Source organism: Geotrypetes seraphini, chromosome 2 (genome assembly GCF_902459505.1).
Source record: "Geotrypetes seraphini chromosome 2, aGeoSer1.1, whole genome shotgun sequence".
NCBI classification, from domain to species: domain Eukaryota; kingdom Metazoa; phylum Chordata; class Amphibia; order Gymnophiona; family Dermophiidae; genus Geotrypetes; species Geotrypetes seraphini.
This window is the reverse complement of record NC_047085.1, coordinates 438,702,063-438,719,555: the sequence shown is the minus strand read 5'-3', so window position 1 is coordinate 438,719,555 and position 17,493 is coordinate 438,702,063. Positions and strand designations below refer to the sequence as shown.

The 17,493-nt window shown below is 42.1% G+C and overlaps 1 protein-coding gene across 1 annotated transcript in view; it reads left to right on the top strand.

Annotated features, from left to right (window-relative positions):
• C2H10orf67 (chromosome 2 C10orf67 homolog) overlaps nt 1-17,493 on the top strand; it is a 215,422-nt gene continuing 197,929 nt past the window's right edge. Inside the window, exons 1-2 of the mRNA XM_033932886.1 lie at nt 1-301; nt 17,210-17,330. Of these exons, the coding sequence (XP_033788777.1) occupies nt 207-301; nt 17,210-17,330 (216 nt within the window). The 5' untranslated portion in view covers nt 1-206. The remainder of the gene's footprint in view (nt 302-17,209; nt 17,331-17,493) is intronic.

Here is a 17,493-nt window from a genome sequence, read left to right as displayed (position 1 = left end):
CAGCTTACGTTGAGACAGCCTCCCGGAAGTGACAGTCTTCATTCCAGTTTTGGGTTGTTTCCGGGCACCGGTGTCCACGCCTCCGAGGAGAACGAGGAGAAGGGGGAAAGGAGTGGAGTCTGGGCTCTGCTGTTGCCATAGGAACTGACGCCGGCTGAAAGGCTGCGAAGGACCGCGTGGATTTGTTTTTAATGAAACCCTGAACCATGAAGACTTTCGTGTCAGCCGAAAAAGCTGTATGCGCCGATGAGCAGGATCTGTCAGTTCTCCGGGCTTTTGTAGAGGATGAACTTATGATCAGGTAAAAAGCAGGAAAGAGAAACTATGCACTTACACTCTGGAGGCGCTCTGCAAAACGTTTAGGCCATTGGAGCTTAATGCGGTTCTTTCCACAGGGCAGCAGCTACACTTACTTTAGGGCCTTGCAGAAACTTTTAGGCCATCCTGCGCGTTAGTTTGCCTCCAACATCTTTGGCTACCAATGTGAACAAGGTTGACTTTTAACTTAGAACTCTCTTAGTACGTGGTCCAAAGCTTCCAACATACCAGTGCTTGAAGGATTATACGGAGTTGTTCAACAATTTATCTACCTCAGTAGGAAAGAAAAGATTTCAAAAATTTTTTGTTTTATTTTTCAGTATAGTCCCATGAAAGCTCCATACATTTCATCCACTTTTCCTGCAATGACTTTAACCCCTTTGATAAGAATTATTCTGTTTGACCTTCCAACCATAGCTTCCTTGGCGTTTTCATCACTCGGTCCACAGAGAGATTTCTTAAAAATTCGGAACAGGAAATAATCTGAGGGAGTCATATCAGGACTGTAGGGTGGATGATTCAGCTGCTGAAACCCACATTCTTGGATGGCAGCCTGTGATTGTTGTGGCATGTGCACCAGTGCATTGTGAAGAAGCAGCACACCTGCTACGAGTTTTCCTTGTCTTTTCTCCTTGATTGACTCCTGCAAAGCAATCATTATTCTGGCGTAACTCTCCCCAGTTATGGTTGTCTTGTGTGGTATGAACTCCAGAAGCAGAAGGCCTTTATAATCCCAGAAGACAGTTGCCATGACTTTGCCTGCAGATTTTCTGTCAAGCTTTTTTGGGGTCTGGGTTGACTTGTGCTTCCATTGCATTGACTCCATTTTGAACTCAGGATCTCTGTCATAGACCCAAGTCTCATTTCTGGTCACCAAACAATGAAAAAAAAAATTCACTTGGTTTTCACGGAACATCTCCAAATTCTCCTAACAGCACTGGAGTCTCGTGGCCTTCTGATATGGCATCTTCATTCTTGGAACCCATCTTGCACTAACCTTGGACATGTCCAAATTTTCATGAATTCATTTCCAAACTGAACTTGCCAAGATGCCCATTTCTTCATCTATTCTGGAAACTTTAATTTGTCTGTCTGACAAAATTAAATCCTCAACTTTCTTGCATATTTCTGTGGAATTTGTTTCCATAGGCTATCCAGTATGAAGAGTCATCGTCAATGGACTCTCTACCCTACTTAAACGGCATGCTCCAAAATTTTACTTTGAAGTACTTTCCATAAACTGCAGTCATGCGTTCATGAATCTCCTTTGGCTTTTTTACTTCTTTTGTGAGAAATTTGATCACTGAATAGTGCTCAAAATCTACCATAGTAGTTTTCTTAATTGATTTGCATGAGGACTCTCCTCTCTTGGAATGTTAGATGTACTGAGCCACAACTGTGCATGAGTAACCTTGAGACATGTCACAACATGCACAGACTAGTTTCAACATGCTTGCTAATTTCTTTCATACTCAGGTAGATAAATTATTGAACACCCCTCATAGCTACACCCCTTGATGCATTCTTAATTAATTATAGGCAGACTAAGACAGAAAGAGACTCTTAGAAATCAGTGTTTTATATAATTTTTACTTACTTTTCTGAATGGAGACAATTTGAGCACTGTAATATTTCATTGTGTGCCCTTAGCCATCCAAGAGAAGGGAAGTTAGGTATGTTTAAAAATTAACAAGTAAGGGGAGAAAAAAAGATGGTGACGAGAGCGGACGCCTGAGAGGGAGGCTCCCTCTCTTGTTCTTGGCCGGCGTTGCTTTTTCTTAACTAGCAGTTTCTCTTACCTTAGCATGGGTAAGAGAAAAGGAGCCCTTCGCGGCAACCCTCCGGCGGCAGCAGCGGCACCACGTCTGGTGCAGTCTACAATAGAGGAAGCCTTGGCCCGCTCGGGTGAATCTACGGGGGCTACTTCAGGAGCGAGCCCGAATTCGTCGGGCGAACTCAGCCGGCAGTTTCGGGCAATGTTGAGCCCGGAACAGAGGCAGCCACCCCCACAACCCGGAAGCAATGCAGTCTCGGGAGGTCCTGAGGCACCATGGACCCGGGAGGAGTCTATGATCCTCAGTGAAGGAGGGCTGGTAGCTCCAAGTTCTTCTGGAGCCGAAGAAGAAGCTGCTGCAGTACACCGACAGCTTACCCACACTGCAGAAGAGGAGAGAGGAGGAAGTAAGATCATTTTTGGGGTGTTGGAGAAGCCTAAGGTAATAGATATGGAGGCTTTATGGCAGGCCATTTCAGTTATGGACGCTAACCTCAAAATGTCTTTTTCCACTTTAAACACTGACTATGGGACTATCCACTCTAAAGTGGAGCAACAAGGTTTGGCCCTTAAAGATTTAAGTGAGAAAATAGAAAAACAGGAGTCAAGAATTTGTGAAATGGAAACATTGGACTTGGAATTAATTAAAGAAAGAACATTTATTGCCAGGAAAATGGAAAGTTTCGAGAACCAATTAAGGAAAAATAACTTGAGACTCCTAAATTTTCCAAAATGTCCCTTAATTTCACCAATGGAGATGGCAAGAAAGTATTTTAAGGAAATTCTGCTTATTCCCATTGAAAGTTTGCCACCTATTGTTAGAGCTAATTACTTTCAAATTAAGAGACCTGTGGAAGTTTCCACTCCTAATGAGATTCAAGGGACAAATAATGAAAATATGAACTTAACAACTTTTCTGGAGAACTCTTTGGAGGTCATAACGGAAAGGAAAACCCTGTTAATAACTCTTGCTTTGGAAAGTGATAGAGAATATATATTGCGTTTGTATTTTCGTCATATTAATGATCAGTTTTTAGGTTCTAATGTTCGAATATTTCCTGATATGTCTTTAAGATCCCAGAGGCGTAGGAAAGAATTCTTGGCATTAAGGCCAAGAGTCCTTGCCTTGGGGGCAAATTTTTTGTTGAAATTTCCTGTAAAATGTTTTTTGAACCTAAACAACTGGTAGGATTTATAGAATCCAAAGAGCAAGTAGTGCCTATGGCTGAGAACGTATAACCTGCCATGAATGGCTGTAGCACCGCAGATAATTGCCGCTTTCTAGGTTGGATAAGACTGTTCCTATTGTCAAATTTATTTTCTAAAAATCTCCCTTCAAAGTTTGTGGACTAAATATATTGGAAGTATAAGTGAATAATCAAAACACTGATTTAAGTGGAATTGGTTTATAAGTTTTTTTCTTTTTAATAACTCCTGTTAATCTGAAATACAAGTAATGTATTGCTTGTTTGTATTGATAAAATTGAATAAATAAATAAATTAAAAAAAAATAAATTAACAAGTAAAACCTATGCATTATATTCCAGTTTTATTAAGCATTTCACTTTAGCAATTGTGTTATACAGTATATTTCATAAAGAACAGTTCATATAGCTGGAAAAAATTTCAACTTGGATGCATGCATATAGTAGTTTGCATATCTTCCATGGGATATTTTTTCTTAAATTGTTTAATTACGAAGCTGGGGCTCCCTCTTCTGGTTATCAATAGTCAAAGTCACCACACTAACAAGTATAAATGATGCTCTTTATTGGACTAAGAAAGTCTCTTACTAATGGTACATTTCAGGGTACATTTTATCTTCTTCAGGATACATTTTATTCCTGTAAATCCTGTGGGCAGATAGCATAGATGCCAACCATTAGTAAATGACCCCATAAAATGAGAAGTGTGTGGCATTGGCTCAATCAAAGGGATGGTACTACTCTTGGACTTCTCAGTGGTTTTGATATGGCACTTAATTAGTTGCTTCTAATCTAATCTTTAATTTTATATACCAATTCATCCCAGCAGGAGGGCTCGACTTGATTAACAAAATATTAATAAATTATATAAGAGATTAGAACAGAAACTATATCTTTTAGGCGAAAACTTTATCTTTTATGGTTGATTATTTGAAAAAGAAAAATCATTAGTAAATTTCTGAAATAAATATGTCTTCAATGCTTTACAAAAAGTGGGAAGATGAGAAAGAACTCTGATTATAGAAGGAAGGTCATTCCAAACTTTTATGAATAAAAAAGAAAATGATCAACAAAAATTGGCCATAGTTTTAATTCTTTTAACAGTGGGAAAGCCAAGTTTATATTTCTGAAAGCTCCTAGAATTACAGATTTCTTGCAAATTAAATGAAACAGAGACCAAAAGAGAAAAAATACCATATAGGATTTTGAAAATTACAGTTGCTCCAGTAATTGGATCCTCCAGTAGACAGGAAGCCAGTGAAGGGATCTCAGCAAAGGTGTGACATGGTCATCGTATATATGTTTATTGTAAATTAGTGCTGCCCGATTCGCGATTCAAATCGATTCACCGATTCACTTCGGGTGAATCGATTCAAATCGATTTGTTTTTGTAAAAAATTGAACTCACTGATTTGTCGGCCCCCTTTTGGGCTTTCCCTCTGCCACCGGAATCCTTCCATCTAATGTAACTTCCAGTTTTGCTGTTACATCAGAAGCAAGGATTCCAGTGGCAGAGGGAAAGCCGAGTAGACCTCTGAGTGCAGAACGGCGGCAACAAGGTGATTTTTAATTGGTTGGCTGGCAGCAGATGCCCGCACCTCATCTTCTCGCATGCATGCTCATGCTTCCCCTGGAGCCCGGTAAATGCCCCTGATCTGCTACCTGCATGCACCACTCTTGCTGCTGCTGCTCAGTGGTGCGAGCCTGCTCTCCCAGGTCCTGCCAGCAGCTGGCCTTTCATTGGCCACATGACAGCCAGAGCCCCGCGCACTTGCGAGCGCCGAGTGACGTGGTGGTGCACAGGGGCTCCCGAGGAGCGGTGCGAGTGCATTGGAAGTGTTGCAGTGCAGAGACGCTTCTCACTCGGCTTTTGCAAGGCCGCGTCTTCTGCAGCTCACAGAAAAAGTGTTTGCCCGATGTGTGAAGCGCCCGGAGCTCTTGGTAGGTGCCACAATGCATGAGTGTTGCCCTCTGCCATCCAAATACTGGGCTTCTATGTTGGTAGTCAGAGCTGGGGGGAGAGATGAGATGGGAGATGGACTTGGAATTGGTGGACTGGAGAAGGAGAGATGGAGATAAGATGGAGGGGGGAAGATGGATGGTGGAGGGAGGAGATGGACTTGGGGGAGGGAGAGATGAACTTGGGGGAGAGAGGAGATGAGGGAGAGGGGAAATGGGGGGAGGGATAGAAGAAATAATGGATCTAAATGGTGGACAATGAGATTTAGTAAGGGAAGGAACAGAAAAGGAGAGAAGCTATACACAAGGGGTAGTGTGGGGGGTAGAGATACTGGATAGGAAGGTAGTTGGGAAGAGAAAGGGAGAGCTGGTGGAACCTGAGGTGGTGGGGAAGGAGGGAGAGATGCTGGATGAAAGGGTAGTTGAGAAAAGGTGGATCTGGGGATGGAGACTAAAAAAAAAGGAAAGATGCCAGACCTCTGGGGAAGGGAAGGGAAACAGGAAGGACAGAGATAGAAGATGGATGGTTAGCATGAAGAAAGAAGGAGATCCTGTCAAGTGAGTTATCGGAAGATAACCAGAGCCTGGGACCAACAAGATCTGAATAATGACCAGAAAACAAAAGGTAGAAAAAATAATTTTATTTTCTATTTTGTGATTACAATATGTCAGATTTGAAATGTGTATGCTGCCAGAGGTGGTGATAGACCACGAACGTGTGCTAGGATTTAATAGAGAGAGGAAAAGTCTTTTTTGTTTATTTTGTTTACACCACAGCGCCAGTGTGGGTAGGAGAGGGCAAAGGGGGTGAAGAGGCTATAAAAGGGGTGAAGAAGCTATAAAATAAACCCAACAGGATGTTTGAAAAAAAACAAACAAAAAACCACCCATTTGAGCAGGAAAAACAAATCAAAAATTCGATTCAATAGGCTGAATCGAATTGAAATATTTTTTCCTGTATCGGCAGCACTACCATAAATCAATTTGGCCGCCATATTCTGGATAGGTTATAGTCTCAAATTATATTTACTTAAACAAGCATAAAGCGAGATGCCATAATCCAACTGAGATAAAATAATGGCCTGAACCAGAACTGCAAAATGTTGGTGAAAAAAAAGATGACGTACTCTTCTAAGTATCTTTAAACTGAAAAAACATTTTTTTGGAACATGATTAATTTGATTAGATAATGAAAATGAAGAATCCAGAATAAAACCCAGAATTCTAGATGAAAAATTGATTTTCAGTGAGTCACCAGAGGCTAACAAAATTGAGCTGGGCAACTGTTCAATTTTTGGCCCAAACCATAAAAATGTTGTCTTGGTAGTATTTAATTTCATGCACAGTGAAAATGTCCAATCTTGGATTCTTAAGATGCAGGAATTAATATCTGATTTCAAAGTATTCAGAGAAGGGTCGACTTCCAAAAAAATAAAAATATCATCTGCATAATTATAAATTGTTTCGATTGGTAATAGTTTCAAAAATTGCAAAGTAGTCATATAAATGTTAAACAAAATGGGGGACAATGGTGAGCCCTGTAGTACCCCACAAACAGAGGTCCAGATGGATGAAAACTTGCCCTCATTATGGACTCAATACGATCTTAACATCAAAAATCCTTTAAACCAGTCTAATACCTTTCTGTTAAGACCAATATTAGCTAACAATTGAATCAAAGTATCATGGTTAACGACATCAAAATCTGCTGATAAGCCAAATTGTAGCAAAATTGCATATTGACCCTGAGATAGAAGACCCTGAACTTTGCTACCAATGAAATTAGTAGTGTTTCTTTACTATAGTTTGTACGAAACCCTTCATGAAAGGGGAAAAGAATTGAAAATTTATCTAAATACTCTGAAAGCTGTTTAGAAACAATAGATTCAGTTAATTTAGTCACTATTGGTATGTTTGCTATGGGACGATAACTTGCAGGGGCAGTCAAATCTAAGTCTGTATTTTTCAACAATGGAGAAAACACGATATGTCCCATATCAAATGAAAAATGAGCATTAGAGAGCAACTGATTTATTAGAATTGTAAACCATGAGATAGCATGGGAGGGAATATTTCAAAAGATATAGGCTGGAAAAGGGTCAAGTAAACATTTCTTTTTCCCAAATTTTGCACAAAGATTCTTTAATTGACTTTCTGATATCAAGTCAAAAGTACACCAGTATCTATTTATTCGAATATTATCTACAGATGGTTTGAGAAATAGAAGTACAAATGAGTCTGTGCTATTGGTAAATGGGTGACGGGATAATCGCGCGCCAGACGCCAGTGCGCTGACAATCCAGTGCTGACAATTCGGCGGAAGACAGAAGCGCGCGGGGGAAAAAATAATTTTTAAAGAGCTCCGACTGGGGTTTGGGATGGCAAACCCCCCCCCCACTTTATTGGTTAATGTTCACGCTGCCGTTGCTGGGGGGTATGGGGGGTGAAATCCCTCACATTATAGAGAAAACGGAACTTTTCCCGAAAAAAATCAGAACTGTCTATGAACCTGGTAAATGAGGATATAATTGTTAAGATTTTATCCTTATAAAAGATTGCTAACTTATCAACAAAAGGCGTTTGAGTATTAGTACATCGTTCCTTTTCAGTAATCACTGATTTACAAAGTGAAAAGAAAGCTTTATTCTGATCTTTCGCTGTGGTAATTTCATTGCCATAATAAATTTTCCTAGCTTTATTGATTTCGTGATTGTATTCTTTTATTTTCTTTCTCCAATTGGACCTATCCACATCTAAATTACTTTTTTTCCAACTTTCTGCATAATTATTTTAATTGACGATGAGAAGAAGTGTATCATGGTGCATGCTTCATATGAGAAATCAATTTATTTTTTAAGGGGGGCCATAGTATTAAAGATTATTTCAGACTTTTCAAACCACATTTTTAATATAGACTCAGCATTAAACTCCCCAAGTGGAATTGAAAAAACTTGACCCAATTTTTGCCAGAAAATATCCGTATTAATTTTACTTCTTATTTTAATTTTTTCACTCGAAGGGTTATTCAAAATTTTAGACAAAAAAGTAGGTATCCGAAAACTTCCTAAAAAAGATCTGTCCAGGATTGTTTATACCAATCAATAGCTGAAATAGGCGACCTAAAATGATTCGAGTCTGTATAAGAAATGAGATCCAGAGTATAACCCTGTTCGTGAGTGGCTATTGAAGAATAATTTAAATATAAAGAATTCAAAAAGACTTAGACCCTCTTCTATCAAACTGCGATAGCAGTTTTTAACGCGGAGAGCCGCACTGAATGGCCCACGCTGCTCCCAATGCTCATAGGAACTCAATGAGCATTGGGAGTAGCGTGGGCCATTCAGCGCGGCTCCCCACGCTAAAACCTATTGGAGTTTGATATAAGAGGGCCTGAAAGTTGGCAATATCAATGTTATTTCCTTCTGAAATAACTCACAGCCCTGGGGACTCAGGAAGTTGTATCGAATTGGTTTATTTTTCTTTAAAGTTAGGTGGCATTGGATAGCTGCTTTTCAGGTCCTTGTGATTCCAGAAGTATGGGAAGTACAAATTCCAGAAACTTCACCATTCTCTGTTTTAAAAGTGTTTCCATTAATTTGTTTACCACAGAAGTCACACTTACCGGCCTGTAATTCCCAACTTCTTCCTTAATTCCACTTTTGTGAAGTGGGACCACATCCACCCTTCGCCAGTCCTCCAGTACACCACTCCTGACTTTTGAGACTCATTGAAAAGGTCAGTCAGCGGAGCCACCAGAACTTCCCTAAGTTCCTTCAGCATCCTCGGATGTACACCTGCCGGTCCCATTGCTTTGTCTTTCTTTATTTTAGCTAGCTCTTCACGAACACAAGCCTCTAAAAATTGTTCAGAGTCTACCACTCCATCCCTATTCACGTTTTTTTTTCTGCGGTCCCTCTTCCGGTGCTTCAGCCGTGAACACAGAACAGAAATATTTGTTAAGCAATGCAGCCTTTTTTTTTTTTTTTTAATTTATCATTTTATTACATCCCATTTTACAAAGATGTTAAAGGAAATACAAGATTATAATCTTATTTAGTTAGAAAACTAAGATACAAAATATACAATGAAAACAATCATCAAATACAGTCCACAATTAGAGGAGAAGAGACAAAATTAAATAAAGCCCTTCGGGAAAGGGGAACATATACCCAAGAAAATCACAAATTAGAAAATAGAGCAGTATAAGATGTTATCCTATCCATTAATTAATACCGCATTAATAACCTGTTTCATTCGGACTGTTTAGAGATTCCTTTACCCTCCAGGAAAAAACCTAATTGGGCAGGTTCAAAGAAAATATATTTACTCCCTTGATAGGAGACGAAACATTTACAGGGAAATCTTAACTGGAACACTGCCCCCAATGCAATCACCTTTGGTCGATAAATCAAAAATTCTTTCCTCCTAGATTGTGTCTATTTAGAGACATCCGGAAATATATATATCCTTTCACCTAAATAGGTGACCTGTTTCAAATTAAAATACAATTTCAACAACATTTCTTTATCTTGTAGAAATACCAAAGAGACTAATAATGTTGCCCGCCCCTGAGTTTCAATATCAGATGATTGCAAAATGGCTGAAACATCCAATTGTGTTTTTTCAGTTTCCACTACTTTTTCCTTTTGCATTTGTTTTAAATAATAAATTTTTTGTGTCGGGGAAGACTTGCTTCTGGGATATTTAATACAGTCAACATGAAATTCTTAAACAATTCTTGAGGCGGCATAAACTTAGCAACCGGAAAATTAAGGATTCTCAAATTCAAGTTTTTTTGTTGGTTTTCTAAGTTTTCAATCTTCCTCAAGATCATCATTTTATCTGTCATTTGTTTAGTAAGTAAATTCTTAGTCTCGGTTGTTACTTTCTCTAAATTTTTAAGATCCACTTGATGTTGCTGAATAGAAGTCTCTAAAGAACTTATCCTAGTGGTAGAATTCAAGGTAATAGAAACAAAGTTAGTGCATACCAGATGTAGATTCTCTATTGCAGTCCAGATGGAATCCAGTGTTACTGCCTGAGGTCTCACCAATTTCTTGAGGGAGGAGATAGCAGCCAGATTTTCTATAGCTTCTGCCCCAAGAGAAAGACTCTGGGCTCCTACGACCTCGGCGTTCGCTGCCAGAGGCTCCTCACTCCCTGAACGCTGCACCTCCGACGCCGGGGTCAGCGTGGTTGTAACTACTTCCGGGTTTATCGCGGCAAACGAACATGCCTCTCTCCTTACACCGGGGGAGCCCTCCTGCATGTTCTGCTCCACCGACGTTTCCCCGGGTTTGAGAGGGGTATGCGGTCCTCGCGGGCTCAGCGAGAGAGACATCTCGCTGTCCAGGCTGTGAGCTTCCCGGCTCGCAGCAACAGCAGAATCGCCCGAAGTGGAAGGTTGGACTGTAAAAGCAGTCGAGGATCCGGAGGTAGGTGGAGGGACACCCCTCTGTTTCCCCCTTCTCTTCGGCATGGAAACAATTTTCTCAAAAAAAAGATTTTAACGAAAAAGTAGACCTTGAGATGGGAGTGCTCCTCTCAGCGTCCTGCTCCAGACGCCATCTTGTCTCCCCCCTCAGCTCGCAATTCAGCCTTTTTATCAGCTTCTACATATTTCTCCCCTTCACTTTTGAGTCTCACAATGCCAATTTTGCACTTCTTCCTATCACTAATATACTGTATTTTTTGCTCCATAAGACGCACCTAACCATAAGACACACCCTAGATTTAGAGGTGGAAAACAAGAAAAAAACATTCTGACCCAAATTCTCCCTGCCAGGCTCTGCACCCTGTCCCCCCTCTGGTGGTCTAGTGGTAGGCCAAGACAGGGCACAGAGCAGGCAGGCCTAGTGGCAGGCAGGCAGGCAGGCCCCATACCCCTCACGTACTCCCCAGTATCTTAAAACATCCCCCCCCACCCCGACGTGCACCCATTACCTTAAATTATCTCCCATACAACCACATGCCCCCCAGTACCTTAAATCATCCCCCATACCCCCACGTGCCCCCAGTACCTTAAATCATCCCATGTCCTTAAATCATCCCCCATGTGCCCCCAGTACCTTAAATCATCCCTCATGTGCCTCCCAGTACCTTAAATCATCCCCCCACATACCACCCCAGTACCTTTTTTAATCATTCCCCCCCGTACCTTTAATCATATCCCTTCAGTACCTTTTTAAATTCCTCCCTCCTTTAGACGGCTCTCATTTTTCCCTGCCAGCAGGCACATAGGCCAGAAGCACAGAGATCAGGAGCAAGCCCTCCACGCTCCTGCCTGGGCCCGCGTCGATCTCTGAATGGCTGCAGTCAGTTCTTGTGAGATCGGCCCGAGCCCAAGTGGGAGCGCGAATGGCTTGCTCCTGATCCCTGCACTTTTGGCCAGTGCACCGCTGGCTGGGAAATACACTGGACCACCAGGTACGATGACAGCGAGCTGGTGGGGTTTAAAAAAAAAAAAATGCGGCTGCGGGGTGTGTTTAAAAGATGTGGCGGCAGCAGGGGGTGTTTAAAATATGTGGCGGTGGCAGGTGGGTTTAAAAATATGTGGCGGCGGCAGGGGGGGTTAAAAATATGCGGCGGCAGGGAGGGTTTAAAAGATGCAGCGGCGGCAGGGGGGGTTAAAAGTTGTTGCGCCAGCAGGCTTAATCTGGGGTCAATCTGGCTTAATCTGAGGTCAGTCTGAACACTCTATACAAGGAGTCGAGTCCTTGCAAGTGTCTTGACCTCGATCTTCAACTTCCTGCCCTAACTCTCAACATAAGGCATCACACAGGGCTAGGACTCCTCGACATTCCACATTGAGGCTGGATTCGAGATCACTGCCTCGTTCTTCGAGGCATAGTTCATCTCCACAACATCTGTCGAGGTATTCGTCTAGACCCAGGTCTTCTTCCCGAGGCAAACCTCGTTCATCGAGGCATCAAGACTCGAGGCCACCAACTACTTTCTTGACGAAATCTGTTGTGGAACCTCATATTCGGACACCACAGGTCTCTCGTCAGTCGAGTTCCTCTCCTGCAAGGTTTTCTTCACCAGCTGGTTCTTCAAAACAAAAACGTTCTGCTTCTCCCACTCGTTCTAGAAGTGATTTTTCATCTTCATCTTTGTCTATGGATTCAGATCTGCGGTACCAATATTCCAGAGAGGCTTCATCTTCTTTCTCTGCTGTAAAGGGTACCTCGAGGGGTTCTCGTTCTCCTTCACCTCAACAAGGTCACTTCTCTTCTGACCCAGTGTCCTTTACTAAGTTCTTATGTCAAATGAGTAATGATCTCAAAATTACCTTGGAGTCTGATTCCAAATACTCTTAAGGAGTATTTAGAAGAGCTGGATATACCTAATCCTCCTAGGGATTCTCTTAAACTACCCATGAATGGCATTCTTTCTCAAACTTTCAAGAGGAACCTAGATACACTATACTCCATTCCTGCTGTGCCAGCAAAGTTGGAATCTCGATATAAGATGGTCCATTGTAAGGGATTTGAGAAGTCTCAACTATCCCATCAATCTGTTCTCATGGAGTCTTCTTTAAAAAGAACCAATCCTGCCAAGGTTTATGCCACCATCCCTCCTGGCAGAGAGGGCAGGACTATGGACAAGTTTGGACATTGGCTGTATCAAAATTCTATGATGACAAATAGGATTTTAAGCTACAATTTTGTCTTTACATCATATCTCAAGCTATGACTACTTTCTTTAAGTATCTTCCAAAACATTGCCCACCAGAGTTTCAGCATATGCATTCAATTCTAGGTCAACTTCGCATGCATATAGTTCAGGCTGCATATGATGCTTTTGAGCTGTCCTCCAGGGTCACTGCGTTCTCGGTGGCCATGCGTCGTGTAGCCTGGTTACACACTGTAGACATGGATCCAAATTTGCAAGATTGACTGGCCAACATTCCATGTCAGAGGAATGAGTTGTTTGATGACTTCATTGAGGCAGCCACAAAACGCATATCTGAGCATGAGGAATCGTTTGCCTCTATAGTTCGGCTGAAGCTAAAGCCTTCCACTGCTTATAGACCTCCTCCATCTTATCAGAGGTGTTATCCTCAGAAGTCAGCACCTTATTCATGGCCGCCTCCTAAGAAACAACAGCAACAACAACAAAGGTAACGTAAATCTCAGACTCCTGCGCCCAAGTCCACTCAGCCTTTTTGACCATCTAACACGGAGCATAACCTCAATCGTTCTGCCTCTGTCCTCTCCTCTCCCCATAGGAGGTCGACTCCATCAATTTTATCAATGATGGGAATTAATTACATCTGACCTCTGGGTCCTCACAATCATCAGGGAAAGTTACTCTTTTCACTTCCTTCAGGTTCCACCAGATCCCCCCCCCCAAGAGAGTATCCTTCCAATACATCGCAGACCACCCTTCTTCTTCAGGAAGCTCAAGCTCTGCTTCATCTCTGTACCATCGAATAAGTACCTCTGGAACATCATAGCACATCATGCTTTACTCCCGTTACTTCCTTTTCCCGAAGAAGACGGGGGATCTACGACCTATATTGGATCTCAGAGCTCTCAACAAATTTCTTGTCAAAGAAAAATTTCAAATGCTGTCCCTAGCATCCTTGTATCCCCTTCTGGATCACAACAATTGGTTCTTCTCTCTGGATCTTAAAGAAGCTTACACTCATATTCCCATTCATCCAGCCTTCTGCAAGTTACTCAGATTTCGGGTGGGAAATCATCATTTTCAATACAGAGGGCTACCTTTCGGCCTTGGCATCATCTCCCAGGGTTTTCACCAAGTGCCTAGTAGTAGTAGCAGCAGCTCTGCACAGCCATTGTCTTCAGGTTTTCCTGTACCTGGACGACTGGCTCATCAAAGATTCAACATCTCAGTGAGTTAATGTTGTGACCCAATGGACTATTTGGTGCCTCCAAAGTTTGGGGTTCAAAATCAACTTTCCAAAATCCCAACTATACCTCTCTCAAACTCTACAGTTCATTGGAGCTGTACTGGACACTGCAACTCAGAGCATTCCTTCCTCAACAATGTCAGGATACTCTCATACAACTTTGCCACAAAGTGTTGCCCCTCACTTCGCTCTCAGCGAGACATATGATGGTTCTCCTCAGTCACATGGCTTCTACAGGTCACATGACTCCTTTTGCCAGACTTCACCTCAGAATTCCTCAGTGGACCCTCACCTCTCAATAGGCACAGGCTTCCGATCCTCTCTCGCAGCACATTACTCTGACTCCTTTGTTCAAACAGTCTCTCCACTGGTGGATGCTTTCTTCCAATCTCTCCAGAGGTTTATTGTTTCAAATGCCCCCTCATCAGAAGGTTCTCATGACAGATTCCTCAACCTACACTTGGGGGGCTCATCTCGATGGTCTCCGTACTCAAGGGCATTGGTCCAGCACAGATCGTCGGTGTCGCATAAATCTGTTGGAACTCAGAGCGATTTTCAGTGCTCTCAAAGCTTTTCAACATCTTCACGATCAAGTAGTCCTCATTTGTACAGACAATCAAGTAGCCATGTACTATGTCAACAAGCAGGGAGGATCTCTTCCTCTGTGAGAAGAAGCGAAGAAGGTTTGGCATTGGGCAATTTTTCACAACATCTTTCTGAAAGCCTTCTACATTCAAGGAGAGAAAAACTTCTTGGCGGACAAATTGAGTCGTCTTCTACAGCCTCACGAATGGACACTCAATTTGTCACCTCTCCATCGCATTTTTTTCTCAGTGGGGGACTCCCCAAGTAGATCTCTTTGTGTCTCCTCACAACAACAAACTGCCTCAGTTTTGCTCCAGGATATACTGTCTTCACCACCCGGAGGCAGATGCCTTTCTTCTGGAATGGACGAGCAAGTTTCTATATGCGTTTCCTCCATTCCATCTAATTCTCAAGACACTCGTCAAATTCAAACACGAACATGCCACCATGATTTTGATAGCTCCTCGGTAGCCCAGACAATCTTGGTTCTCCCTTCTACTTCAACTGAGCAGCAGGGAGCAACTACTTCTACCAGTTTTTCTCTCTCTGCTTACACAGAGTCAGGGGTCACTGCTTCATCCCAACCTGCAGTCTCTGCACCTGACAGCTTGGTTCCTTTCAATGTAACTGCTCACCTACAGTTCTCTAAATCTGTAGCAGACATTTTAGAAGCTTCCATAAAACCTTCCACCAGACAATGTTACTACCAGAAATGGACTCGGTTTCCTCAATCAGGCCTCAAATCGACATCCATTTGAGTACATCTCAGTGCAATTGCTGCTTTCCATCAGCCATTCGAAGGGAAACCCCTCTTTACTCATCCTGTGGTTTCCAGATTTATGAAAGGACGTTTCAATGTCAAACCACCTCTCAAACCGCCTCCAGTGGTTTGGGACCTCAACATAGTTCTTGCCAAATTGATGAAGCCTCCATTTAAACCAATGTCTAAGGTTCATCTGAAATATCTCACCTGGAAAGTGGTTTTTCTCATTGCTCTCATGTCTGCTCGCAGATTCAGTAAGCTACAAGGGTCTCCTTTCACAGTATTCCATCATGACAAGGAGGTCCTCCGTACTCATCCAAAATTCTTACCAAAAGTTGTTTCAGAATTTTATTTAAATCAATCCATTGTACTTCCAGTGTTTTTCCAAAGCCTCATTTTCACCCTGGAGAAACAGCGTTCTTTAGCTTTCTACTTATAAAGGACTAAGCCACATAGATCTTCTCCTCAACTTTTTATCTCCTTCGATCCAAACAAGTTGGGACATCCAGTGTCAAAGCGAACCAAATCCAAGTGGTTGGCTGCTTCCATCTCATTCTGCTATGCTCAGGCTGGACTGAATCTAGAGGGTCGAGTCACAGCCCACACAGTTAGAGCTATGGCGGCATCTGTAGCTTTCCTTAGATCTATTCCTTTTGAGGAAATCTGCAAAGCTGCCACTTGGTCCTCGGTTCATACAATCACCTCTCATTATTGCCTGGATTCTTTTTCCAGTCGGAATGGCTACTTTGGCCAGGCAGCATTACAAAATTTATTCTCCTGAATTGCCAACAGTCCCACCATCCCATTCTAGTTAGTTTGGAGGTCACCCATATGTTGAGAATATGCTGCCTGCTTGTCCTGGGATAAAGCAGAGTTACTTACCATAACAGGTATTATCCAGGGACAGCAGGCAGATGTTCTCACAACCCACCCACCTCCCCTGGTTGGCTTCTTAGCTAGCTATCTGAACTGAGGAGACGTGTGCCCTACGTCAGGTGTGAAGGCAGTCGTGCATGAGTGGTGTGGCAGTCGCAAACTTTCCAAAAGTTCTTCAAGCAAGTCTGTTTGTGAAGCTGTCCGCATCGGGGCTCTGTGGTTGACGTCACCCATATGTTGAGAATATCTGCCTGCTGTCCCTGGATAACACCTGTTACAGTAAGTAACTGTGCTTTATCAGCGTGCTAAATATTCAGCTCTAATTTATTATTTGGATTTGTTAACCACATTTTTCATGAAGCGATTTACCAAAAGCATCCCTTCCCCCTTCCCTATGCCACCTCATCTCATAACTGTCTTTCTACCCCTCCCCAATTCTAATTGATGTTACCTTGCTGTCCTTACAGCACCTCTTGTTGTACACCATCATGAACTGAAAAGGTATGACGGGATATAAATAAAGCTATTATTATTAATATTGAATAGTAATCGGATACTCTTAAAATATTTTCCCTGTCTGTTCTGGCAGATTCACAATCTAACTGTGATATTTGAGGCATTGGAGTGTTAAGTGACTTGCCTAGAATCACAATGAGTAGGCTGGGATCGAATTCACAACCTTGGGATACTGAGGCAGCAGCCCTAACTACTAGGCCACCACAATAAACAACTCAGAATGTTTCTGATGGGTGGTATAAGGAGTAACGAATAAACTTGAAACTTAAAGTAAGAGGTCTTCAGTGTTCTTATCTTAAATATGACATTTGCATGTGTACTTTAATTCTCTCTAGGCCTTCCTTAGGAGATCAGTTCAGAGTGGGATTCTTTTCAGCAGATCATTCATCGCAAACAGATAGCAGTGAAATAATAGAAATAAAAGAAATGACTAATGTCATGAGAATACTTGGAAAGGTAAGTTTATTTCATGAGCATGCCTATTTTTAATCACACTGAGTATATTTACGCATTAGCACAGTAAGTGACAGCAGAAAAAGACCCTCATAGTCTATCCAGTCTGCCCACAAGGTGACCAGATCCTCACCCACCACTCTGTGTAGGCTTAGGTTACCATCTT